At 39.2% G+C, this 27,558-nt stretch overlaps 2 protein-coding genes across 3 annotated transcripts in view; both read left to right on the forward strand.

Annotated features, from left to right (window-relative positions):
• SRP72 (signal recognition particle 72) overlaps window positions 1-14,406 on the forward strand; it is a 26,823-nt gene extending 12,417 nt beyond the window's left edge. For both annotated transcript variants that reach the window (XM_068974845.1, XM_068974846.1), the window contains 11 exons: window positions 768-899; window positions 1,750-1,878; window positions 2,816-2,888; window positions 4,413-4,477; window positions 5,743-5,838; window positions 6,718-6,821; window positions 6,960-7,037; window positions 7,833-7,970; window positions 10,178-10,215; window positions 11,564-11,723; window positions 12,425-14,406. In XM_068974845.1, the coding sequence (XP_068830946.1) occupies window positions 768-899; window positions 1,750-1,878; window positions 2,816-2,888; window positions 4,413-4,477; window positions 5,743-5,838; window positions 6,718-6,821; window positions 6,960-7,037; window positions 7,833-7,970; window positions 10,178-10,215; window positions 11,564-11,723; window positions 12,425-12,602 (1,191 nt within the window). In that variant the 3' untranslated portion in view covers window positions 12,603-14,406. The remainder of the gene's footprint in view (window positions 1-767; window positions 900-1,749; window positions 1,879-2,815; window positions 2,889-4,412; window positions 4,478-5,742; window positions 5,839-6,717; window positions 6,822-6,959; window positions 7,038-7,832; window positions 7,971-10,177; window positions 10,216-11,563; window positions 11,724-12,424) is intronic.
• ARL9 (ARF like GTPase 9) overlaps window positions 13,442-27,558 on the forward strand; it is an 18,115-nt gene continuing 3,998 nt past the window's right edge. The window contains exons 1-4 of the mRNA XM_068974950.1: window positions 13,442-13,498; window positions 16,659-17,588; window positions 21,173-21,335; window positions 24,373-24,548. Coding sequence (XP_068831051.1) covers window positions 13,442-13,498; window positions 16,659-17,588; window positions 21,173-21,335; window positions 24,373-24,548 — 1,326 coding nt within the window. The remainder of the gene's footprint in view (window positions 13,499-16,658; window positions 17,589-21,172; window positions 21,336-24,372; window positions 24,549-27,558) is intronic.

A 27,558-nucleotide genomic window follows, 5' to 3' on the forward strand; every position in this document is an offset into this window, starting at 1 on the left:
CATGTCCGACTCTTTGCGACCCCATGAATCGCAGCACGCCAGGCCTCCCTGTCCATCACCATCTCCCAGAGTTTACTCAGACTCACGTCCATCAAGTCGGTGATGCCATCCAGCCATCTCATCCTCTGTCGTCCCCTTCTCCTCCTGCCCCCAATCCCTCCCAGCATCAGAGTCTTTTCCAATGAGTCAGCTCTTCACATGAGGTGCCCAAAGTACTGGAGTTTCAGCTTCAGCATCATTCCTTCCAAAGAACACCCAGGGCTGATCTCCTCTAGAATGGACTGGTTGGATCTCCTTGCAGTCCAAGGGACTCTCAAGCCTTCTCCAACACCACAGTTCAAAAGCATCAGTTCTTTGGCGCTCAGCCTTCTTCACAGTCCAACTCTCGCATCCATCCATTCCATTTGTTTATGTATGACAGTATGTCAAAGAGGAGTAAATTACGTTACTCATCGGTCATCTAAATTCTTGAGATAGTTTGTAGAAATTACAAATTTAGGTATCTTTGTAGTCCTGATTTTCACTGTAAGATTTGTGCAGTCCCTCTGTACTTTTAATCAAAATGCTAAAAACAGGCCATTATTAGTGGAAAGATAAAATCAAGAACTCAAGCCAAATTTATATGCATCATAGTAGCATAGGCACCTCAACCAAGTATATTATCTTCCAAGCTTTCTTGTTGTGTTAACGTAAAATAATGCCTTGGAGTGTTGAAAGAGTTGAAGTCTAAGATTGTTGTTAATGATGAGTGATCTTTTCTTTGTCAGGACCAAAATGTCTTTGACTCCAAGAAGAAGGTGAAGTTAACCAATGCAGAAGGAGTGGAGTTTAAGCTTTCTAAGAAACAACTGCAAGCTATAGAATTTAACAAAGCTTTACTTGCTATGTACACAAATCAGGTAGGTAACAGAGCTCTAGTCCCCCTGACTAAACCTTTTGGAGTATGGTACATGATCCATAATGGTTGTATCAGTCCAGTCTGTATTTTCATTTTTTGTCTTTAATTCATGCATACTTCAGAATGTCATGTATCAAATTTTAACTGTTAAATAAGTAATTTGCCCAATTCTTTGTACAGGTGTGCAGTTGGTGGCTTCTAAGAAGAAGACACTGTTCACAGCTGTAAATGAGATAATTTTCTCATTACCTTATTTCTAATTTCTCTAAATTAAGGAAAAAATCAAAGGTGCTGGTCATGAGTATAGATTTAAGAGCCATCTTTCATTATAGTTTGTGCATAATCACCTCAAGCTATAAATGAGGTCGATTCTAACTCTCATGTGTGTAAATTCTAATTAAGTTATGATTTTGTACTCTTCTAGAGCAGGAGTTTTCAGTGGGCTGAGAAACGTTTTCATTATTTAGAGCTGAGTCATATTGTTCTTAAATACTTTAGCAAGAAATACTTGTACATTTTGTTGCTTTGAAGCAAAGGGTGACACTTGATATGTGTGTGTTTAAACAATATTCTGGAATTAAAGCATCCAAATGAATATTTAGGACTTATTCTTCCTAAATGCTTTCGGAACCTATAGTTTATATTCAGTAAGTGGAAATCTTTTTTTTTATAAGAAAAAATTGAGGCTACTATAAACCACCTCTCTTGACCTAAGTGGTTCTTCACCTACGATTTTGTTTCAACTGATTTCCTTCCACCTCCCCTATGCTTTTCCCTTTGGTCGTTCACTTAATGTTTGATTTAATTAACCAGCTTATGGGTGGGGTGGGGTGTGAAATATTGTTTTTTAGGCAGAACAGTGTCGCAAAATATCTGCCAGTTTGCAGTCGCAAAGTCCTGAGCGTCTCCTTCCGGTGTTGATCCAAGCTGCCCAGCTCTGCCGTGAAAAGCAGCACACAAAAGCAATAGAGCTGCTTCAGGTAAAAGAATTTTGAGTTTTTCATGAGCTGTCAGATGGCTGCAGCCTTGTTTCATTTTCATTGTGTTAGAATAATGTAAGCCTTATAAATTTCATGGGAAAATGAGTAAGTATTGATAATATACCACTAGATACATGCCAGAGTGTCACTTCAATTAATTCTTGGGCTGCAGCTTTCTTTATATAAGTTTGCATTAGTAAATGTTTGCCATAAACTCTGAAGAATACTTTTTATTTGGAGATCAATTTAACAGTAGTTAACGATTTGTTAATGTAGAGGGAAATGGTAACCCACTCCAGTATTCTTGCCTGGAGAATCCCATGGACAAAGGAGCCTGGTGGGCTACAGTCCATAGGGTTGCAAAGAGTCAGACACAACTGAGCGACTAACACATACACACACACACAATGGTGTGTTTTAGATTTAAAATACTTATTCTCTAATTAAAGTCTAGATCCAAAACATCAATTACAGAAATACTGACTTGATTTTTAATTAACCAGAGTGAAGTGATAAATCACATTGAATTCCCTGAGAGTAGACCACATTGGAAAATTGGATAGTGTAAAATTAGGACCATCTTCAGGGGAAATGTTCCTGAACAGGGATAAGGAGTTAAGAGTCATAATTTTTTTTTTTTTTTAGTATCTTAAAAAAAAATCTGCATAGTAATCTTAATTATTATTTTTCTGCTGGTGACTTCTTAGAAACTTGATGTTATTGCACTTTCTTAATAATTTTGAAGTCAAGAGCATAATTTTGAAGCCAAGTGGGTATCAAATAAAATTTTTTCAAATTTAAACATTTGTTCTAAAACAAGAGATTTAATATTTTAAAGCTAGATTTAAAATTTAATAAGGCTGAAATAAGCAGTTAGAATATGTACACTTAGTTGTGTAAATTAAATGTGATTTCCCCCCCTCCCCCAACTATTTAGGACTATTCAGATCAGCATCCAGAAAACGCTGCTGAAATTAAGCTGACCATGGCACAGCTGAAAATTTCCCAAGGTAGTCATGATTATTTCATCATGATCAAAATAATCATGTTAACGGAAATATATGGTTGGAATGATTCTGAAGTATTTGTAGACTATGTGATTTTTAAAATTTTTGCATCATAGTGAAGCATAATCCTGTTCCATATATGAAGCTAGATTGTATGAGCTCCAACAGATGTAGTAGTGAGTTTAGTAGGCCTTTTCTTGGGTTAATTCCTAAATTGTTAGAATGTTTCTCAAACTATGCCTTGAAAGTCTGTAGAAGCAAAGAATTCATCTGTTCTATACTTAAATTTCCTGGATATGGATGTCTGGTATAGAAATGCTTATGTCTATCATGTGGTAGTGTTTGCATGAAATACGTGTGACTTTGCATCCTAGTTTTCAAAATTTCTTATTTAGTCCTTTATTCTTCTTTTATACTTCATAACCCATAGCTTTGGTAGAAAAGAGGCCAAGAAGTTTAATGAGAACTTAACGTTTTTGAATCTTAAAAGAAAACTAGTAGTTTTTTTGTTTATGGTTTTGAACCAGTGTGGAGTGAGTGTCTAGAGCTGTGTTGTCTCTATTTGGTAGCCACTATCCATGTTTAAGTTTAAATTAAAATTAGACAATGTTTAAAATTCAATTCCTCAGTTGTGTTGACCACATTGCATAAGTTTTGTACCTACATGTGGCTGGTTGGACTGCACAGATGGAGGATGTTTCCATCATCACAGAAAATTCTGGCAGACTGCTGTCAGACAGCTCTGGTGTCGGCCATAAACCAGGAGGTGTATTCTCAAGGCGGGGGGATGATTGGTTTGGTGGGAGCAGAGGATTTAAAAAATCTTTTGGATATTATGATGGCTAGAATGAAAATTTTATGGGTAGAAGGGAGGGGAGTTGGCAATTAGGGAAAAAAATGTCTAAAAAGTCTTCTTATTGAGACCAGCTTCCCTTTTCTCAAATTTCTTATGTTAATCTTTTGTTTCTTTTTCCTTTTCCCACCTCTCGTTTTTCTTTTTCTTGCTTTCCCCTTTAATCTTCTTTTCTCACCCAATTTTCAGTTTATTTTTGTAAAGATAATTTATCGTACTAATTACTGAGAGTGAATGTGTCATGGTTTTTGTTTTGTGGAAAGTGTAACTTACTGAGGTTTGCAATGAATAGAAAACTAGCATTTCAACATTGTAGGACTACTGTCCAGCACGCTCATACCTACAGTAACAGTTTCAAGGCCTTTAAGGAAGGATTCCTACCTTTAAGTTACCCTCTGCAAAGAGAGAAATGGAATTCAACAGGCTGAGAGTTGGGAGACTTTTCAGACAGCAGTTCTGTCATTAACTTTGTGGGCACAAGCAAAGTATGTTGTTTCTTTAGGATTTAATTTCCTTTGTTGGCAAACTGAGTAAATATTGATAGAATACATTATTTCCGAGGCCCCAAAGCTTGAGTATTTAGAGATGTTCTAAAATAAGACTCTTAAATTTTCTGTTTTCTCCATGAGATGCTTTCTTCAATGTGATGCTGATTTTGTTTTTGTTCTCTTAAGGTAATATTTCCAAAGCATGTTTGATATTGAGAAGCATAGAGGAGTTAAAGCATAAACCAGGCATGGTGAGTTTATAACTAAAATAGTTTAAGACTGAAAAAGTAATGGCATTAATATAAGTTCATGGTGTATCTGATATTTCTTTGTTTTCACTTTAGTTTCTGCCTTTTTTATATATATTCATAATATAGAAGTAGTATTTAAAATAATAGCTTTCTGGTGTAAATTTAATTTCATTTTATGCTCTGCTTTGCATTGACTTATTATTAAATCAAATGTGTCAGGAACTATTTAGGCCTTGTATTGCCACTGAAAGCCAGCCTTAAATAATCTAAGACCATATATAGGAATTTCTTAGCCTATTATTTTATCATGTCTTCACTTTTGATTTCTTTTGAGTTAAAACAATTTGGTAATAGTGACCAACAAATTTAGGTTTTAGTTCTCTGATTATTCAAGCATCACAGGTTTAGATCACTAGTATAGCTGTGAACACATCTGTCTCAAAGTAAAGATTAATTCTGTAGTGGTGGTATGTGCATTTATTGTACAGGGACTGTTTCATTCTACAGCACAGCTTGTTTACAGATAGCACTCAGTAAATGTATAATAGTATTACAGTAGTGTCTTCTCTTGAAGAATCTTACTTTAAGACTGGACTGTGATTACTTTATGTTAGAATCAAATATAATATGTGGCTGAAAATAATCTTTAATGATATTAATCTGCAGGATATTTTGTTTCTGTTATCTTTTTTTCTAATTAGTCTAGCCAGAGGTTTATTGATTTTATTGGTTTTTCCCAATGATACAGCTTTTTGTTTCTGCTTCCTTTTTGTCCTCATCTCCTATTGCTGCTTCCCCTTCACTCCACTCCAGCTTCACAAGCCTCCTTGCTGTCCCCCCAGCACACTAGGCAAGCTTTCACTGGTTTTATACGGCTTATCATGGGAGTTTAACCATGCTAGTGCGTTTATTTCCATGATCATGTCTGGAATGTCTTGGCAATGTCTTATACTATATAAACTAATTTTCTAAGTGCTTATTATCAACTTCTGTATTTACCTTGTTGTGGACTGGTAACAAACCATTTGTCAACTAGTCTTAGAGGAGGTATTTTTTTTAATAGGTAACCACCTTTGTATTTGGAAAGCCCCATTGTTCTTGATGTTTCTAGTTATGTGCTAGCAATTTTTACAATGGATTAGGTACTAGCAGAGAGCCTACCAACCTTTATTTGCCCTTTCTTTAATGTTAACTCGTTTTCAAAAAGTTTATTCTGAGAGAGACAGAGGAATTCTGTTCACTCACTTATACCTTTGACTGGGTAGGTGTCTGCATTAGTGACGATGTACAGCCATGAGGAAGATATTGACAGTGCCATTGAAGTCTTTACACAAGCCATCCAGTGGTATCAGAACCATCAGGTAAATAAATGGAGTAAAATGTTGCGAGGGTACATTTTTGCATAAGAATGAAAAGCTGTAGTAATGATTTCATACTTAAGGCAAATTGAAACATTTCAACTCACTGTTTAAAAAGTGGAATGCTATTAGACTATCATTCAGTTTTTAAGTATACCAGGTCCAAATAAAGTTATTAGAAGTAAGAAATGGCTGCAAAATAAATTTTTTTTTTAAAAGCACAGTTATATTTTCTGAAGCTCCTTCCTGAGTGTATGTATGTGTGTTTGTGTCTGTAATCGCAAGAAATAAGAATAGTAATTGTACATGACTACATATAAGAGAGTTCATCTTTAGTGGCTGTCTAGAGTAGAGCCGCTAAAGTAGAGCCCATGGGTGGTAGTAATGGATAGAACAGCCGTACATGAATGATTGTGTGTCTCTAATAGGAACATCTTTGTTTTTTCCAGTATGGGTCTCTGCATAGCAATATCTAATACACACAGGTGTACATACACACAGGTGACATGAATACTGTTAGCAGTGAAGAGAGATCAGTGTTCTAGGAAGTATTATGTTAAATTAATGTTTGAGAACTATAGTGAAAAACTTTTAAGATTTGATTATGCAGTAATACTTCTAGTTGTAGACAGTTTAGATGGAGATGGATTGTATCCCAAATTCTTAAATTGGTCTTCACTTGTACTCATTTATCTGTCCCACTGTGTGTGTGTGTGTGTGTGTGTGTGTGTGTGTGTGTGTATGTTATTTTGTGCATTCAATAAAACTTAAGATGAGAAATCTAATGGATAGGTCCATTTTAAAGCTCTAGTGAATAAAAACTTCATTGCCTTGCTAGATATGTAGTTTAAACTTTTTCTTCTTTCTTTATTGAACCTATAGCCCAAATCTCCTGCTCATTTGTCCTTGATAAGGGAAGCTGCAAACTTCAAACTCAAATATGGGCGGAAGAAGGAGGCAATTAGTGACCTAGAACAGCTATGGAAGTAAGCTTTGAAGGGTGGAAGTGTAGAAATCCAAGTTTTATTGCTCTTATTTGACGTGTGGGAGTTACTTTACTTGTTTATATTACTTTCTCCAGTTTTATAGACTGTTTAGTGACTTTTTCTTATTTCTTCTTTTAGACAAAATCCGAAAGATATTCATACCCTGGCGCAGCTTATTTCTGCTTACTCACTTGTAGATCCTGAGAAGGCAAAAGCGTATCCTTTTGATTGTTCCAGAGCTCTCTCAAGTAGTACACTAGATCTCTTCCCTTACCTGTTTTGACCAGGGTCTTTTTGTTATAAATTTCAACAAACAAAACCCCTCCTCTAACTAGTAAAAGCAAAAATGAGAATTTATTGATCACTGTGGCCTAAAAATACAGTAATATTCAAATGGAATACAGTTTGATTCATAAGCAAAAATGCAGTCAGCAGGATGCAGCTTATATATCTCCAGGTTCAAGTAGAGTAGGAAAAAAATAAGAAAAAGCATATTTTATTGGGTGGTTGCATATGATTCTGAGGTAGCATTCTAATTAATGCTCTTAGGTCACTTGCCCATCTCAGTTACTGATGTAAGAGAGGGTTTAGTGCCCTGATTGGCTGAGTTTGGACCCTGTGTGTTACTCCAGTATGGGTGATCCCAAAACCAACGTGGGGATGGTGGATGCTAACCAGCCACAAGTCTAAACTTTGCAGTGAGCAGATCTGTTTTATAAGCATGATAACTGTTTTGGAATAGAGTTTTTATTAAGCCACCACTTTGAAGTACATTACCAAGTTAAGGAATAAATGATTATGACTCCTTTCTCAAGTTCTCCTTTCACAATATAGTATCTATAATTGACCTTATGATCTGCTGACTTGTTATTCTATAGAAGACTTAATATTTTTTTGATGAAGGGAACCCAAAAAAAGACTATTTTCCTACTGGCATAGATACATTGGCAAAATATAAATGTATATATATATATATATTGTCTTCCTGAACAAACTGTTGTTCTGTCGTAGTCTTAGTAAACACTTGCCCTCATCGGATAGTATGTCTCTAAAAGTAGATGTTGAGGCTCTTGAAAATTCTCCTGGTGCTACATACGTTCGGAAGAAGGGTGGAAAAGTTACTGGAGACAATCAACCAAAGGAGCAAGGGTAATGTGTTTTATTATAATATTCACTAATGCCAACTTTAAGTTATATAAGGGGTAAATAAATGCATTCTTATAAAAATTCCATGTGAATAAAGTTAAAGTCCCTTTAGTTTCTTTTCTCCTTTGCTGTGCCCAGCTTTTTGTCCTTGTTACCCATCCCCCTTCCCCACCCAGCATTTACCTCTAGTACTAATTTAGTATGTATACATCCAGATCTTTTTCTTTGTGTTTACACATGAAAGTGATCTTGGAATACTTTTCTTAGATTGGATTCTTTTCTGTTTTTTTATAGAAACTGGATTATATTGTATTTAACTGTTTTTGAACTTTCTTTAATAAGTCTTAGAGATTTTTCCATATTATTAATGTAGACATATTTTATTCTTTTTGTGCATAGTACTGGGGCTTCCCTGGTGGCTCAGATGGTAAAGAATTTGCTTGCAGTGCAGGAGAACCAGGTTCAGGCCTTGGGTTGAGATGATCCCCTGAAGAAGGGGATGGCTACACACTCCAGTATTCTTGCCTGGAGAATTCCATGGACAGAGCCTGGCGGGTCACAAAGAGTCAGACATGACTGAGCGACTAACACATGCATAGTGTTCCATAGGCTAGATGTGCCCGACTTAACATTTATTTACCTGTGGGTTATTGATGTACATTTAGTATATTATTTAGAATTCGAAGCCAAAGTTCAGATGAGGTTTATTTTGCTGATTTGGAGGAAACATTAGCCAGCTTCAGTAACTTATAAGAAGTCAAATTCTGATTTTTTACTTGTTCCCATACATTGTCATCTCAAAAATAGCAGAGGCCTACTAAACAAAATGTTCCCTTAAGATTCTGTTTTTGACTCAGGATAAATAGAGAATGAAAGAGATACACCACTTTCCCGATTTTGTGACTTTCATAAATTTTCAGTATTTTCTCTTTTGAATGACTTAAAATATAATTTTTCATAACTTAAAAAACCATGTATCAGCAACAGTATATGAGTGACCTCATTATGAGCCCTGTACTTGTTCCTTTTTAACTTAAAAGTTAAGTAAGGAATTGGCGTCTCAGTGATAATATTGTTTCAGATTTTGTTGAATCATTGTCCCAATTTGAAGCCTTATCAAGAACTCCAAAATAATAAATTCAAACCATATCTTGGGGAATTTGCATATAATGCCTTTTAAAATATTTTCAGGGTTTTTTTTGTTTGTTTTTTCTTTTTCAAAACAGGGCTGGGTAATTAGTAAGAACATACAGTTCTAATCCTTTGATCTTCTTTGTATTTTCCCTAAGACAGTTACTAAGATGTTCATTGACTCAGTTTCAGCACAGTATTTTCATTAGGCATTATTAATGCTTTTTTTTTTAACTTTATGTTGACTTTTTGATAAAAAGGATTAATTTCTTTTGAAGTTATAGAGTGTTGCTGACAGAAAATAAATCATTGTCCTTGCCCTCAAAAGAACTTCAGTCTAGAAGAAAGAAATAAGCAGCAATTGAAAATAAAGGTTGCATGTGCTATCATTGTGCAGGCTAGAGCAGTACACCAGAGGAAATAGTCAGTCCTTCCTGGGAACAATGGGAGTTTAAGAAAGGCTTCCTGGAGGAGGTGACTGTGTTGACTCTAGAGGAAGATAAGGATGAGATAGGCAAAATGTGAGCAATAGCAGAGAAGTAAGACATGCAGAGACTCTTTGGGAAATCGCAGATGTGGTTGTGGAGTGTAATTTGTAGAGAGACAAATCCCTGTCTGCCCTTTTCCCACCCAAGGCCACAGCTGATGTTAACTTACCTTGCATATCCTCCCAGAAATATTCTTTGCCTGTATGATACTTGTGCATATTCTCCTGGCAAAGATTTTAGATTACATATTTACTAGTTTTGCCAAATATAAAGTGATTTATCACAGAACTGTAGATATTTGTGCTTGTACAAATTTCTTTTTGCATAGATTTAATATGTGCTAGTGTAAATTGTATTTCCTCTGTGAAAACAGTTGTCACCCATTTTCTAAAGCACCTTCCAAAAACTACAGTATTTGACACTTGATTAAATTTAACCTGAATAAATATCCAAACTGTTTCATTAGCTTTGGTGTGGTGACACCACATCTTAAACTTCTTCATGATAAAGCACCTAGCTCAGGCTTTTGCACATGCTTAATGCTCTGTAATTATTTTATCACAGTGATAATGATTTTTCTTCTCTTTGTAGACAGGGAGATTTGAAAAAAAAGAAGAAAAAAAAGAAGGGTAAGGCTTTTTTTTTAATCTTTAGATTTCTTTCTATAAAATAAAAGCTTAAGGTTAGCCTTACATAGAAATCTTCAGAGATAAACTTGCCCTCTCATATCTTTGAAATTGAGTTTTGATTTGACTGTGGCTAACATTTATTTTAAATTTCTAACTTTTAAAGAGTCCAGTTCTAAAGTTTGCCTGAATTCAAATTGTTGCTCTAGTAACATTGCTCTTTTGCTGTGACTATGAACAGGTTCTTAACATACCCTCCTGAGTTTTTCATCTGTAAGATGAAATATGATACTGCATATAAAAAGCTCTTAGAACAGTACCTGACACACAGTAAGCTCTTACACAGTAGAATGCCTTTGGCTACAAGTACCGTAGAACTCCATCGAACTGGTGTAAGACGATTGACTGTTTATGAAACCGACAGTGTAGAGGAAGGTTAGCATTGAGGTTGGTTTATCCAGTAGTCGCTACCTTTCTGTTCTCCTCTACTGTACATAAAACTGAATCCCGTTAGAGTAATCAGATGTTTATTGGAAATAGGGCCACATTCTTGTTATCCAGAAGGACAAAGGGAGCCTCCCTGAATTTGGCAAGTCTTTCCCGTTAACCTGACTGGGGCAACATAGGTCCGTGTCCAGCCCTGGTACTGCCAATTAAATTGCTTTGTACAAGGACTGTACCAGTACCAGTATACACCTTCTGCCAGTTTTGTTTGTTTCCCACAGTCTCATCAACACTGGATATTCTTCTTCTTAGAATATTTTATCCTTCAAAATTTTTTCTCTTTTTTTTTGCTGTACTGCACAGCTTATGGGATCTCACTCAGTTCCCTGAACATGACCCGGGCCGTGGCTGTGAAAGCCAAGAGTCCCAACCACACCAGAGAACTCCTGTGTCCTTTTTATTTTTAATCAGTGAGGTCAAGCATCTTTTCACATGGTTAATGACTTATTTCTCCAGGCTTACTCTAATTACAGCTATGCCCATTTTCTATATATGATTTACCTACTGATTATCAAAAACTAATTCTATATTTAAGACTATTAATTCAGTTACATAGTATTCAAATGCTTTCTTGTTTTGTTTCTTTTGAAAAGTATCTTTTACTAAATGAGAATTAAAATTTTTTATACGGATACACCTATGAAATATTATTAGGGCTTCTGAATTTTGTGTTATAGTTAGAAATAAGGCCTCTTATGCTACTAGATTATATAAATAAAACTTTTCTCAGATAAATCTATTTCAGTTTTAATGTTTAGTCCCAAATTTGGATACAGTGTTTAAACAAACTGTCTTGAAAACATTATGCACAAATCTCTCATTTCTTTATCAATTAATCGTTACACAGGAAAACTGCCTAAGAATTACGACCCAAAAGTGACCCCAGATCCAGAAAGATGGTTACCAATGCGTGAACGTTCCTACTACCGAGGAAGAAAGAAGGGTAAAAAGAAGGATCAGATTGGAAAAGGGACCCAGGGAGCAACTGCAGGAGCTTCCTCTGAACTGTAAGTCACTGTTCCCCAGTTGAGCATAGGTTACTTCTTTCTGAGATCGACTTAAGGTCATTAGTAATAAATTTTCAAAATATATTTTCAGTATGAGAGTTATAGTCCAATAGCCTTTAATAAATGTTTTGTAATATGGTTATGTAAAGGAAAGAAAATGGGTTGTTTCTGGTTTGGTTGTATTGTAAATACTAGAATTGTAGGATTGTATTGCAAATATTGGGATTATATTACCTTCAAAAAGAAACTAAATACACTGAGTAATTCAACTTACTAAATATCTAGATAAATAATTTGACTAGAAAGCAGAGTTTAAAATGTTACTAAATGAGTTTATTTCTACATAGGATTATAGATTAAAAGGTTTTTTTTTCTAATCTTTCTAAAATTTTACATGTACCATCTATTACATTTTAAAATTAAAAAGCAGTAAAAATTGTATTCAAGGAAAAATGGACAGGGAGTTGAGGAACACACCTTAAAGGAAAACGTGTGTGGGGACTTGCCCCGTGGTCCAGCTGTTAAGGCTCCACACTTCCACTGCAGGGAGCATGGGCTCGATCCCTGAGCAGGGAAGTGAGATCTCGCATGCCAGGTGGCACAGCCAAAAGAAAACGAAAATACGTATGGGAGACTGTGAGGGGTGGTTTCCTTTGTTGAGTGTATGAATGACCAACACTTTCCTGATCTGATGATTTCAGGGATGCCAGTAAAACTGTGAGCAGCCCACCCACCTCGCCAAGACCTGGCAGTGCAGCCACAGCGTCTACATCTACAAGTAATATCATACCCCCACGACACCAGAAACCCGCTGGGGCTCCAGCAACAAAAAAGAAACAGCAACAGAAAAAGAAGAAAGGTGGGAAAGGGGGCTGGTGATTAGAACAGTCTTGTTGCCATTTTTAAACTAGCCTCAGTGACACAAGGAACATAAATAAAGGTAACAGCAAGAAGCACAGAGCTGCTCCCTCTCCCCTCCCTACATTTTCATGAAATTATTTTGTTGTGCATCAAACAGAAAAGCATCTTCCTTCAAACTCTGCCTAGTCAGACTTGGCCTACTTGTACCACCTTGCTTCGCACAAATGATGAGGACGCAGAACAGTTGGGCATTTACCCACCTTGATATCCATTGCATCCTTTCTCTTTGTGTGCTGATCTGATGTTGTTTTCAGTTTCAGAAACAAGACATGTTATCCAACGTTTCCTAGGATATAAACAGAAACTACTTCTGTTTCAACTGGAGTCCAAAGATACTTGTTCCTTCAAGTCCCATTTTATGTCTTAGGAAGCCTTAGGAGACTGAAAGTGGAGTCTTCTGAGCATTCCAAATATCCGCTTAGAAATAGCATGTAATAAAAGGGACCTTATTAATATACTGGTGTTTTCACTTCACTACATGAGTGGCCACAAGAAAACTAAATTAAATGTCTTTATTATTCATGAAATTCTGTCATGTGATAGTGGAATATGGGCTACTAAATATATGTGGTAATGAAAAGTAGGTGTATGTATATACATATATACACACAGATATAAAGTTGGACTTCTTTGTGCCCCCATGTCATTTTCAAATTATGATAACATTATGCTAATTTAGCACTGTCAAAGATATCAAGAGAAATACATCAATGTTGCAAGAAGTTGACACTTAGACGCAACGTTCTGACTGATTTGGACCCTCTTGGTCAGAAAGATTTCAACGGCCCTTACCGAGCATGAACATTGACTTCCGACAGAGAGAGGCAATCAGTGCCAGAGTTGAGGAGTCGGCAGTATTAAAGCTTGAAAGAACTGTTTGGCCCAATTAATAGATCTCAAATGACTCCTCTTTCTAGTTGCGGGGCATGACCATTCATTACCTTTCTCAAAGTAATGAAAGTCAGTCCATGATACCAGTGTCACTTTGTTCTTGCCTTGCTTACAGGTCACTTTCTTCTTAAACAGGTGTGAGGCAGACACACTGGCATGCCTACCCAAGTTAGTGTTCATTTTATGCTGCCCAAGATAGCATTCAGTTTAGACTTACAAGTATTTCTTGTGATCATATTGCTCTGTCCTTGTTAATGAAGTGCTGCTGTGTTTAAACATACCTGCTAAAACTTCACAGGGTTTTTTGAAAGTTTTTCCTCCTTTACCAGAGTAAGAAATGTGGTGCTGCCTTTCTCTTTAACATAATCTGTGGTGGCATCTAAACAAGAGACCCTCTTCTGTGAATGATTTATTATGGCATTATACTTTTTGAACTCTCAGAATAGTCTTTTGGTAAGAGTGACAGATATTTATTCCTTCTGAATATAAATCCTACTACAAAAATAATTGTTAGTAAATTTATGGTTTTAGGATTCTGTTAAATTTCTATAGTGAAGGATAATCAATTCTTAGGTTACAGAATTTTGGTGAAATTTATCCATCAATGAAAATTTTGACCCAAGGCACAACAAGAGAAATTTCCAGTTCTCTATTTAGTCATTGTAATTGCTAGTTGTTGTTATCATCAATCAGTACTAAGCAACTGAAACCTCAGTTCAAATAAATTGTCATTGTCAATGAAGTGTAAACACCTACGTTAACTTCCTAGTAATTTCTTCTTCTTTTGGACAGGTCTTTAACTCATGACATATATACTTTGTGTATATATGCATGTATGTGTGTGTACATTTATAACAAACCAATATGGATATATCCATTCACTGTGGCACATTTTAAAATAAAAGAATCTAGCAGTGAGTATGGATTAGATTAAGATGTTTGTGGGGTATTGGCATTTTGCAGAGGCATCCTGCTAGTACATCTAAGAATTTTTTAAACTGAGCATCTAAAATTACCTCTTGCCCCTTCCTGCAAAGCCAGAAAGTTAAACTAAGGTATTGAGAGAACAAATTTTTCACTGAAAATTCATCATGTAGATACCTGTACATAACCAAATTGAAGAGTGAACATTTTTTAAGTTTTGGCTTTTGAGGGGAAAAAAGCTGACATCTTTATTGCCTTTGAAGAAGGGGATCACTCAGGAGCTCTGTTGTGCAGGCTTCGCACTGTGCAAATTGCACTGGCTTAGCGGATGGCACTTCCAAGACTACTTCGGAAACTGCTAACCTTAAAAACAAGCTCTCTGAAACCTGTTCATTCGTTTCTTTTAAACCTGTTTGAAACTTGGATCTGATGAAGGAAAGTCGGCTTACCACATTAAGATAGTTTTATTAGATTGTGGACCATACTAAAGAGTGCTGCTGCTGCTGCTAAGTCGCGTCAGTCATGTCAGACTCTGTGCGACCCCATAGATGACAGCCCAACAGGCTCTTTTGTCCCTGGGACTCTCCAGGCAAGAATACTGGAATGGGTTGCCGTTTCCTTCTCCAGTGCATGAAAGTGAAGTCACTCAGTCATGTCCGACTCTTAGCGACCCCATGGACTGTAGCCTACCAGGCTCCTCCATCCATGGGATTCTCCAGGCAACAATACTGGAGTGGGTCGCCATTGCCTTCACTAAAGAGTGCAGTTGAACGAAACAATAAAAAGGACCATCCGTATACTTCTCACACCACCTTTGCAGAGCCCCATGGGTATCTAATTTACTATGCATTTGATCATTGGGAACAACAGTTTTGTTTCAGTTCAATTCAGTCGCTCAGTCATGTCTGACTCTTTGCGACCCCATGAATTGCAGCACACCAGGCCTCCCTGTCCATCACCAACTCCTGGAGTTCACTCAAACTCATGTCCATTAAGTTGGTGATGCCATCTAGCCATCTTATCCTCTGTTGTCCCCTTCTCCTCCTGCCCCCAATCCCTCCCAGCATCAGAGTCTCCAAATGAGTCAACTCTTCACATGAGGTGGCCAAAGTATTGGAGTTTCAGCTTCAGCGTCAGTCCTTCCAGTGAACACCCGGGGCTGATCTCCTCTAGAATGGACTGGTTGGATCTCCTTGCAGTCCAAGGGACTCTCAAGAGTCTTCTCCAACACCACAGTTCAAAAGCATCAATTCTTCAGCACTCAGCTTTCTTCACAGTTTAACTTCCACATGACCACTGGAAAAACAATAGCCTTGACTAGACGGACCTTTGTTGGAAAAGTAATGTCTCTGCTTTTCAATATGCTATCTAGGTTGGTCATAACTTTTCTTCCGAGGAGTAAGCGTCTTTTAATTTCATGGCTGCAATAACCATCTGCAGTGATTCTGGAACCCAAAAAATAAAGTCTGACACTGTTTCCACTGTTTCCCCATCTATTTCCCATGAAGTGATGGGACCAGATGCCATGATCTTGTTTTCTGAATGTTGAGCTTTAAGCCAACTTTTGCACTCTCCTCTTTCACTTTCATCAAGAGGCTTTTTAGTTCCTCTTCACTTTCTGCCATAAGGGTGGTGTCATCTGCATATCTGAGGTGATTGATATTTCTCCCAGAAATCTTGATTCCAGCTTGTGCTTCTTCCAGCCCAGCGTTTCTTATGATGTACTGTGTATATATACAGCCTTGACGTACTCCTTTTCCTATTTGGAACCAGTCTGTTGTTCCATGTCCAGTTCTAACTGTTGCTTCCTGACCTGCATATAGGTTTCTCAAGAGGCTGGTCAGGTGGTCTGGTATTCCCATCTCTTGCAGGATTTCCCACAGTTTATTGTGATCCACACAAAGGCTTTGGCATAGTCAATAAAGCAGTGATAGATGTTTTTCTGGAACTCTCTTCCTTTTTCCTTGATTTAGTTATGGTTTTAATGCCTGGTTTTAACAGTAGCTGTGATCCTGGCAGACTAATCTCCAGAGCGATTTTTTAAGCGAAATGTAACGTTTAAAATAAGGGAACCAGTCACATTCCTTTTTTCCTTAAGCCTCCTGGATAGCGGGTTTAGACGCTGCTGGTGGACTTAAACAGGACCGGTGAGGAGGGGAGAGAGATCCAACTTCACCCTCCAGACTTGTTACTAACGAGGGGAAGGCAGGAAAGCCTGGGGCTCTCAGGACTCGGGCGCCTTCTCCAGCGTTCTGGTCGGAGACACACGGGCTGGCAGGAGGCCGGGGAAGTGAGACGCTGAGATGGGCGGACGAGAAAGGCCTTTCTGAGACACCTTACCCAGTCCAAGCGCATCTCGCCGTGGCGCGCGCTTCCAAGGAAGCGACACCTGGGGACGCTTTTCCTGTTGCTCCGGTCTTTCCCAGCTCCTGCGGCCGGGTCTCCCGGGTCCCCTGGCCTGGCCTCGCCCCTTCTCTAGCTCCCACGTCTTACTCTCGGTTCGGCGAATCTGCTGCGCGCAACCCGCTGACTGGCGAGCGAGCGCAAAATGCCCAAGGGGCAGCCCGGGGCCCTGGGGTGGGGAGGGGATGGCGGTTACCGCGGGGGCGCTGTACGCCACGTGGACCTACGTCTCCCCCGGCGCTGCCCCCACAGCGGCGACCACTCCGGCCGGGATCCCGCCCCGCAGCTCCGGCGCGCGGGCGCGCGGGAGGAGGGAAGCAAACCCGGGTGGTGGGGATGGAGAGGGGGAAAGTAAAGAGGGAGAAGGGCAAGGAGCCGGAGAAAGGGGAAATTCAGCAAAAAGGAGAGGAGAAAAACAAAAAGGTGGAGAAGGAGAAAATTAAGGAGAAAGAAAAGGGGAAGGAGGAGAAATTTAAGGAAAAGAACGGGAAGGAGAAAACTGAGAAGGGGAAGGAGGAGAAAATCAAGGAAAAGGAGAACGGGAAGGAGAAAAAAAGGGGGAAGGAGGAGAAAATTAAGGAAAAGGAAAATGGGAAGGAGGAGAAAAGTAAGAGAAATGAGGATGAAAAGAGGCAAGAGCGGGAGACAGAGAAAGAGAAGGAGCAATTCAAGGAAAAAGAGAAAGAGGACAACAGCACGTTGATAAAAATCCCGCTGGCGCCGCTGGTAAGAGACCGCTGCCTCGGACCCTCACCCGAGGCCATTGTCCAGTGTTTCGCCGGCTCTGTTACGTGCGAGACCCCCGGTGGGCTCGCGCCGGAAGGAATCCGGTCTCGTTTGCTGGCTTTGTATCCGCGGATGGAATCGGAATGTGTCAAGCTTCGAACAACCCATCGCGAGCCCCTTCTCCCCAGCCGCTCGCCCACTCACCCCTAACCCCGACCCTGTGTCCAGGTCTAGTGTTGAAGAAGACACCTTGCTGATGTTCACAGCGGTGCTGGGAATAGCCTTTTTTTCCAGCCCCATCTCTGCCCGGCGCCAAACACTAGCCCCCATACCCTCACCACACGTGCTCTCTGTGTTCCAGTCTTTTCTGTTTAGTGTGGGGGGGCGGGGTGGGGAGGGGAAGGTGTAGGTTTCTTGAATTTATGCAGGTTGTGTTTGGGGACTGCCTGGACCTTTTCTGTGGCCACTCTGGTTACTATTATTTACATTGTTTTCAGATCACCAGCACCCAGAAGAGAGGGTCACAAAGGTTTAACTGAGAGGCCTCAGAAACCAAACTTTTAGTCATAAAAGGACAGATACGTATGATTCTACTTAGATGGTTTACCTAGTGTATTCAAACTCGGAGTCAAAGAGCAGAATGTAGGGGGATGGTGGGGTGAGGAGTTTAATGAGTACAGTTTGTTTTACAAGATGAATAGTTGTGGGAAGTGGTGATGGTTGCACGGTATTATGAATGGAGTCGATATCATGAATGGAGTCGATATCACTCTGGGTTTGAAAATGGTTAAGATGGTAAATTTTGTGTTGTGTATGACTGTATGTGACCCGTGGATGGTGTTCCGCCAGGCTCCTCTATTCTCCAGGCAAGAGTACTGGAGTGGATTGCCATGCTTTTCAAAACCAGGGCATCTTCCCGACCCAGGGATGGAACCCACATCTCATATCTCCTACATTGGCAGGTGGGTCCGTTATTACTAGCGCCACCTGGGAAGCCCTTTATGTTGTGTACTTTGCCACAATTTAAAAATTGGGGGAGAAGGGAAAAAAACAAGTATTATTTGGCTCAACTTAGTGAGCTCTGTACTCCTGGAGTTCCTGAGCTCAGAGCTGCTTTCTGGTTCTAAACAATATGAATTATTAACAGAGATTTGATCTCTGGTAAAATAGCCAAAGAACTGATGATTTCAAACTGTGGTGTTGGAGACAACTTTTAATTAAGAGTCCCTTGGACTGCAAGATCAAACCAGTCAATCCTAAAGGAAATCAACCCTGAATATTCATTGGAAGGATTGATGCTGAAGCTGAAGCTCCATTACTTTAGCCACCTGATGTGAAGAGCCGACTCATTGGAAAAGACCCTGATGCTGGGAAAGATTGAAGGCAAAAGAAGTCAGCAGAGGATGAAATGGTTATATAGCATCACCAACTCAATGGAAGTGTTAGAGCAAACTCGGAGATAGGACAGAGAAGTCTGGTGTGCTACAGTCCATGGGATTGCAAAGAGTTGGACACAACTTTGAGACTGAACACACAAAACAGGCTATATAGATTCACTTGTAGTTAAAGGAATAACTTTTAACAAGCAACAGTGGTGTTGAATCATATTTCATGTCTGAACTCTTGGTTTACAGTAACCCCAGCTTTTCTTAAGAGATTATAAATGTGAGGAAGCTTGAGTTTTAGACTAAAAAGTAAGCTAAATGTAAAGCATCAGTGACTACAGAATTTCTAAATAGGGTCAGGTTAGTGGCATCGATGTGATTGGAAAGGGAGTAGGGAATGGTTTTTATTCACAAAATTCATAAGGTCCAAGATGCTATTATTTTAGGTACCACAGAGAAAGGAAAAAAAAAAATGCTTCCAGCCAAAATATGACATGCTATAGATCGTAAAGCCCTCATTTCAGAGATGTTAAAATGTGGAAAAAGAAATCTTGAAACTGATAAAATATGTTGGAGTAGCCCAAGTGTGGGGCCATTGGTGGAGATAAAGAGCGGACACAGTCTACATCTTGCAGCCATTTCTTGGTCACCATTGCTTTAAAGCATTCAATTAAAACCATCCAATGACATCCCCTTAGAGCACCATCTAGTCCCTTTTCCTTACCGTGACTCTCTGAGAATGACACTATAACATTTAGATGCAGATGTAAGAGAATGGGGAGGAAGTGGGGATGGATATAGGAAACACCTATGGAAATACCATTTGCTTTAAGAGCCATCAAGAATTCATTCCAGTAACAAACATTTACTTTAAAAAGTTCTGTTATTCACTAGACAGGTTTCATAAATGATTCCCCATACATAAGTCTCTATTACAGCAGACCTTAAAACATCTTATTTTTACAGATCTTCTATATTACAGACAGGAGGGACAGGGATAGATGTATAGTGCTGTTAAGGATCACTTTTTTTTTAACAGAAATCTAGTCTAAGTCTAAGGCTTCCCTGGTGGCTCAGACGGTAAAGAATCTACCTCCAATGTGGGAGACCTGGGTTCGATCCCTGGGTCAGGAAGATCCCTTGGAGAAAGAAATGGCAACCTACTCCAGGATGCTTGTCTGGAGAATCTCATGGACAGAGGAGCCTGGCGAGCTACAGTCCATAGCGTCACAGAGTCAGACGTGACTGAAGCAACTTAGCATGCAGTCTATGTCCAATGTCAACATTTACTGTTCAAGCAGAAATGTATAGGATTATTATTTTTAAACCAATGGCCTTGAAGATGTGTACAAGTTTTTTTTTTCCCCATATATGAGAAACCTCTTTGGTAAGCTGTTTGAGAAATAGAATTCCTATGAACAGTCTAACTGGGTTGCTCATTTATTACTGTTTACATTGAAGTTTGTATGCTAAAAGCCACCTTTCTGAGCACTCTGAACTTTCTGTTTCTCTCTTCATACCAGTCTGCCCTTCTTGTCCCTCAAACACTTGTCATAAAAATTTCTAAGGTGGGTATGCTGGTAGAATACTTCTTCCTAAAGTTTACAGTTCTAGTTCATCAGGTTTTAGCATGAGAGTGTAACTAGTTTAACAATTTTTATAGTCTTTGCCTTTTCATTTAATAATATTTATATTAAAAAGTACAGAAGAGAGTAACCTTGCCCTAAGAACTTTTAATCTCTGATTCAATTTGGGGAGACAAGACAGATTAATAATATGAGACCTTAGATGCTTACATGCCAAGTGGCAGAGTCAATACCTAGACCAAGAAGGTCCCAAGACCCCAAACAACAAAGTGAATTCTCGTGCAGTCTCCAATGGACATGAACTAGGGAAGCCAAGTGAAGTGTGAAAACTGGCCCTGAAAATATGGCACCTCCTATAAATCCTGACATATATAAAGTATTTATTTGATAAATTGACACAGGAGTTGGAAGATGGAGAGAGGGTATGCAGTTAATATCACATAAGTAATGATTGATTATATAAAATACAAACTGAGTAGTACAGTTTGTTCTAGACCTATTAAATTTTTTTGCAAAGTTTTATACAATTTCACAAATATTGGCAAGTGCACTTCCCAGAGCCAAGAAAACAAGGCCCTGATAGCATATTATTGCCTTATCTTTTGTTTCACAGGAGGAAAATAAGCAGATCCTAGTGCTGGGCCTGGATGGGGCAGGAAAGACCAGTATTCTCCACTTTCTAGCTTTAAACCGAGTCCAGCGCAGTGTGGCCCCCACCCAAGGTTTCAATGCAGTGTGCATCAGCACTGGGGACCACCAGATGGAGTTCCTGGAGAGTAAGCGCTCTTTCTCAGTGGTTCTGGGGGTAGCTAATAGCTTATATAGCCACATGATTGTCAAACCTTAAGCCAGATGCGATGTTGTCAACATCACATGGGTCCTTGTGAAATGAATGATAAAATGAATACGAAATGGATGATAGGTCTTTATGAAATGAAACACTGGGTCAAATTTTCCTAGACTTTTAAAATGCATATGTAGATGAATGCTAGGGTGCAATGTGGGTAAAATCACTTTCTGTTCTTTTTATTTTCTCCTTTTTCCAGTGGTGGTGATAAAAGGGAGTTGAGAGGAAGGCTTTAGCACCCTCTCCTTTAACAGCCCCCCTTCTCCTTACTACCCCTCCATAAAAATCCAATCTAAGTAAATATAGTGTGCTTCCTTCTCGAAAATGCAAATATTCACAAACCTCTTATGACCAGATCACAACATATATACTCTTGTAATCAGATCACAACCCAGAAGCCCCTACTCTATAGTAATTCTGGAGTCACTGCCTCTCAGAATATTGCTGTTTCCCAAAGTTGTATCAGATCCTCTTGTCTTCTCTTTACACTCTCCCAAATTTATCTATCCAGCCGAACATACCCGAATGCCACTTGACATCTCTACTTGGCTGTCTCATCGGCCTCTCAAACCTAACATTGTCCAAGCAAATGCTTGATATAGCTCCACATCTGTTCCTGTCCCTGTAATCCACTGATCAATAAATGTCTCCTCACGCATCAAGATGCTCAAGCCAGAGGACCGGGCATTTTCTGTACCCCCACCTCCAGTATGCAAGGAAAATGCTATGAATTTTTGCTTTCATCCAGTTGTAAAGAGAAAATGGTGGGCAGAGAAACTGTTAAACCTGTAGGCAAATCTTTCTGATAAAAGTATTATTAGGAATAGAGATTTCAATTTTCTCAGAAGCTATAGAAGAAATAATATTTTTAATGAAATAGATGGCTAGGAAAAGAGTCTCAGAATATAAAAAGTGAAAAAGGATGGGGGAGGGGGGCGGTGGGAAGGAAAGGAAAGAGAAAAGAAAGGAAGATAGGAAGAAAAAAGATTGCAATTAAGGGGGGAAATGGACAGATCTGTTGGAGTGAGGAGTTTCAACATATGTTTGTCAATTATTAATGGAATCAAGGAGAAAAAAACTGCAGAGAGTATATAATGTTTGAACACAGTCAACCAATTTGATCTAATGAACAATATAAAATTGTCTAATTCTTCTCAAATACCCATGGAACAGTAAACAAACACGGACCACTTCCTGGGCCATACAGCAAGTCTTAATGGCGTTTTCAAAGAAGCATCATATAAACTGTGTTCTCTAACTATTTTACCATTAAATTAGAGGTTAGTATCTAGGGACTTCCCTGGTGGTCCAGTGGTTAAGAATCTACCTTCCAATACAGGAGATATGGGTTTGATCCCTGGTCAGGGAAGTAAGATCCCACATGCCACGGGACAACAGAGCCCATGCTCCACGACTACTAAGCCCAGGCTCTGGGGCCCTCACTCCACTGCTGGAGTGTCGCCTGCACGACACAATGGTAACCCCCCCACCACAACTAAGACCTGATGCAGCCAACAATAAGTAAACGGATAATTTTTTTCCAGTCCTGCGCCCTCCCCAACTAATATTTTTTTTTAAAAAAGAAGTTAATAACTAAAAGATAACAATTCCTATTATAGAGGAAATGTCATGGTGTTGGCAAAAAAAAATGGAAATGCCTGTTTAAGCTTGTATGTTAAAGGATATGAATTACTTAGATTACATTCTTTTAAAAAATTAAAACACAAAATACTTCGAAGAATGACCAGCCTGGCTCTCTGTACAAAGGAAAACAAAGGAAAGGCAAATAAAGACCCTTTCCTATTAGTTTTTGAAATGTTTTTGTTCAGTGCCCACAACAGTGGTCTGCATACTTTTCCTGAAAAGGGCTCGAGAGTAGATAACATAGACTTTGTGGCTACATGATCTCTCTGCTGCTACTCAGTACTGCAAAAGCAACCCAGAGACCATGTGTGAACAAACCTGCGTGTCTGTGTTGTCACACAACTTTGCTTGTACTGAAATCCAACTGTGATATAATGTTCATGTGTTACAAAATGGTATTCTTTTTTTTCTCCAAATGTTTAAAAATGTAAAATCCATTTTTTGTTCACGGGCTGTACAAAAACAGGCAATGAGCCAGGTTTAGACTGTGGGCCATCGTTTGTCAATTTCTGTCCCAGGAGAAAAATAAAAACTGAATTCATTGTGTCTGGGAAACTTTCTTCTGGGAAGCATCAGCAGAATGAAATAACCCAAAGACATTTTTTTTCTGAGGCAAGTATTCTTGAATACCCACAGGACCATATTAACTTTTAGTGCAAGATTAAAGAAAGGAAATTAGATTTGGGGTTTTGACAAAGGAAAAAAGTTGTGCAAGAGAGGCTAGCCAATGACATTTAAATCAGTGCATCTAAGACATTTTAGAGAAATGTGTTTTAACCCACCACCCTGAATTCTTTCAGTAGACCACTCCTGTTTACTGATCCATACTTGATAGACATGCACTGCTGGCATGACTGCTCTGTGTAACAGATGCAGAGGCATCCACGGTGTACAAGTTTGCAATGTAGGACACCTGAGTTTGATCCCTGCCTGGGTTGGAAAGATCCCCTGGAGAAGGAAATGGCAACCCACTCCAGTATTCTTGCTTGGGAAATCCCATGGACAGAGGAGCCTGGCAGTCCGTGGAGTCGCAAGAGCTGGACCTGACTTAGTGACTAAACTACCACCATGCTGGTCCTTTGTGTTCCAGAACTTAATGAACCACTTGTGGAGGGTAAATATCCCCACCAGTCATTTCCCCAGAAACATCACTCTGCTTGTTCTCAGAATTGGGTCTAGTCTCACAGTGGTCTTTTATCAGAAGACCTGCGAGTGTTCAGAAATTATCAAAATGTGCCTTACCTGGCTGCCTCGATGGACTCTTCTGAGATGTGTTTGTGTGTGTGTGTGTGTGTGTGTTCTTCCTTTGCTTTGCTTTGTAGTTGGCGGCAGCGAACCTTTCCGTTCCTATTGGGAAATGTACCTGTCCAAGGGCTTGCTATTGGTATTTGTGGTGGATTCAGCAGATCACAAAAGATTACCTGAAGCCAAGAAATACCTTCATCAACTAATTGGAACAAACCCAGTCCTTCCTCTGGTTGTGTTTGCAAACAAACAGGTAAAAATCTGTGCAAATATAAAGTGTACTCAATATTTTTTTTATTAATGCAGTAAATAGAAATGTTTACTTTTTGAATTTGATCTTTTAAATTTATTTTTTAAATTGGAGTATAATTGTTTTACCATGTTGTGTTAGTTTCTGCTAACAGAAGTGAATCAGTCCTAATACACAGATACCGCCTCCCTCTCCTGGACCTCTCTCCCAATCCCTATCCCACCCCTCTAGGTCATCACAGAGCGCTGAGTTGAGCTTCCTGTGCTTTAAAGCAGGTTCCCATTAGCTATCTATTTTGCACATAGTAGTGTAAATTTGTTGTTGTTCTCTAGTCACTAAATCGTGTCTTACTTTTGTGCTACGCCATGGACTGTTGTAGCCTGCCAGACTCCTCTGAAGGGATTTCCTAGGCAAGAGTACTGGAGCAGGTTGCCATTTCCTTCTCCAGGGGATCTTACCCACCCAGGGACTGAACCCGCGTTTCCTGCATTGGCAGGTAGATTCTTTACCAATGAGCCACTTGGGGAGCCTGGTAATGTATATATGTTAGTCCTAATCACCCAATTCATCCCATGCTCTCCTTTCCTCTCTATGTCCACAAGTCCATTTTCTCCCTCTGAGTCTCTATTCCTGCCTTGGAAATAGATTCATCTGTACCATTTTTCCAGATTCCACATGTATGTGTTAATATACGATGTTTTTCTCTTTCTGACTTACTTTACTCTGTATGACAGACTCTAGGTCCGACCACATATCTGCAGATGACCCAAAGAAACATCTGCTTTTAAGAGCTAAATATTCAATAATATGCTGTATGTTCATTTCAATTTATACTATTAGGTCTACTGGAGTATACAATCAGGCTTCCTTATCTGTGATTCAACCAGCCGTGGATCAGGGGGAAAAAAAATTCCATAAAGTTCCAAAAAGTAAAACTCATGTTTGCCACATGTGAGCAACTATTTTCATAGCGTTTACCTTGTATTAGATATTATAAGTAGTCTAGAGATGATTAAAGTATATGGGAGGATGTGCATAGGTTATTTGCAGAAATGACACCATCTTATATAAGGGGCTTGAGCAGATTCTGATGTCTTCTGATGTCTTCTAGGGTCCTGCAACCAATCCCCCCACAGATATCAAGTAAAAGTGAAAGTGTTAGTCGTTCAGTCGTGTCTGAACACTTTTCAACCCCATAGACTGTAGCCTGCCAAGCTCCCATGTCCATGGAATTCTCCAGGCAAGAACACTGGAATGGATTGCCATTCCGTTCTCCAGGGGATCTTCCCAAGCCAGGGATGGAACCCAGGTCTCCCGCATTATAGGCAGATTCTTTACTGTCCGAGCCACCAGGAAAGCCCACAGCTGTAAATTCGTTCAGAACAGAGACTGTCATTCACCTTTGTGTCCCATGTAAAACCTAGTATACCATGTTGTATATAGTAGGAATTCAATAAATATCTGTTAAGTTTAATTAAACATTTACAGACTGTTGAATTGATTTCAACAAAATCTTTAAGTGCTTACTATGTATCATGGACTTTCCTGGTGGCTCAGATGGTAAAGAACCTGAGAGACCTGGGTTTGATCCCTGGATCAGGAAGATCCCCTGGAGAAGGGAATGGCAACCCATTCCAGTACTCTTGTCTGGAGAATCCCATGGATAGAGGAACCTGGCAGGCTACAGTCCATGGGGTCGCAAAGAGTCAGACATGACTAAGCGACTAACACACACACACACACACACACTATGTGTCAGTATGCAGAAGTAGTTTTAGATTAGCTGGCCTGACCTGGATTTCACACACATGCATTAAAGTATTAAACACTCATGAAGAAATGGAAACCTTGTGCAGTGTTGGTGGGGATGTCACATGGTCCAGCCGCTATGAAAAACAGTATGGCAGTTCCCTACGAAATTAAAAATAGAATTTTCATATAGTCCAGCAGTTCCGCTTCTGTTTATATTACCAATAGAATTGAAAGCAGGAACTCAAACAGATGTTTGCACACCTGTGCTCATAGCAGAATTATTCCCAGTAGCCAAAAGGTAGAAGAAACTCAAGTGCCCATCCACGCATGAACGGATAAACAAAATGTGGTGTATACATACAGTGGATATTATTCAGCCTTAAATGTGTCAGGAAATTCTGACACATGCTACACCATGGATGAACTTTAAGGACAGTATGCTAAGTGAAATAAGCCAGTCACAAAAGGACAAATAATGTATGATTACACTTTTATGAGGTCCCCTAGAGCAGTTAAGGGCTTCCCTGGTGGCTCAGATGGTTAAAGAATCCACCTGCAATGTGGGAGACCTGGGTTCAGTCCCTGGGTTGGGAAGATCCCCTGGAGGAGGGCATGGTAACCCAGTCCAATATTCTTGCCTGGAGAATCCCCATGGACAGAGGAGCCTGGCAGGCTACAGTCCATGGGGTCACAGAGTCGGACATGACTGAGCAACTAAGCACAGAGCACTTAAAATCAGAGAGACAAAAAAATAGTAGTTGCCAAGGGCTGAGGGAGGGAGAAATGGGAGGCTATTGTTTAATGGGTACAGAGTGTCAGTTTTACAAGTTGAAGAGTTCTGAAGATGGTTTACAATAATGTGAATTCACTTAACTGTACACCAAACTGTACACTTCAAAATGGCTAATATGGAAAATTTTGTTATGTGTATCTTACTACAGTAAAAGAAATTAAAAAAAACAAACATCTATAGCATTGTGCAGGCATACCTAATTTTATCGCACTTCACTTTGTTGTGCTTTGCAGATACTGTGATTTTTACAAATTGAAGGTTTGTGGCATCCCTGCATGGAGCAAGTCTATAAGCACCATTTTCCCAACTGCTTTTTCTCACTTTATGTCTCTGTGTTGCCCTTTGGTGATTCTTGCAATATTTACAACTTTTAGAATTATTATATTTGTTATGATGATCTCTGATCAGCAACCTTTGATGTTACTATTATAAAAAGATTATGACTTGCTGAAGGCTCAGATGATGGTT

Source organism: Capricornis sumatraensis, chromosome 7 (genome assembly GCF_032405125.1).
Source record: "Capricornis sumatraensis isolate serow.1 chromosome 7, serow.2, whole genome shotgun sequence".
Taxonomy (NCBI): Eukaryota; Metazoa; Chordata; class Mammalia; order Artiodactyla; family Bovidae; genus Capricornis; species Capricornis sumatraensis.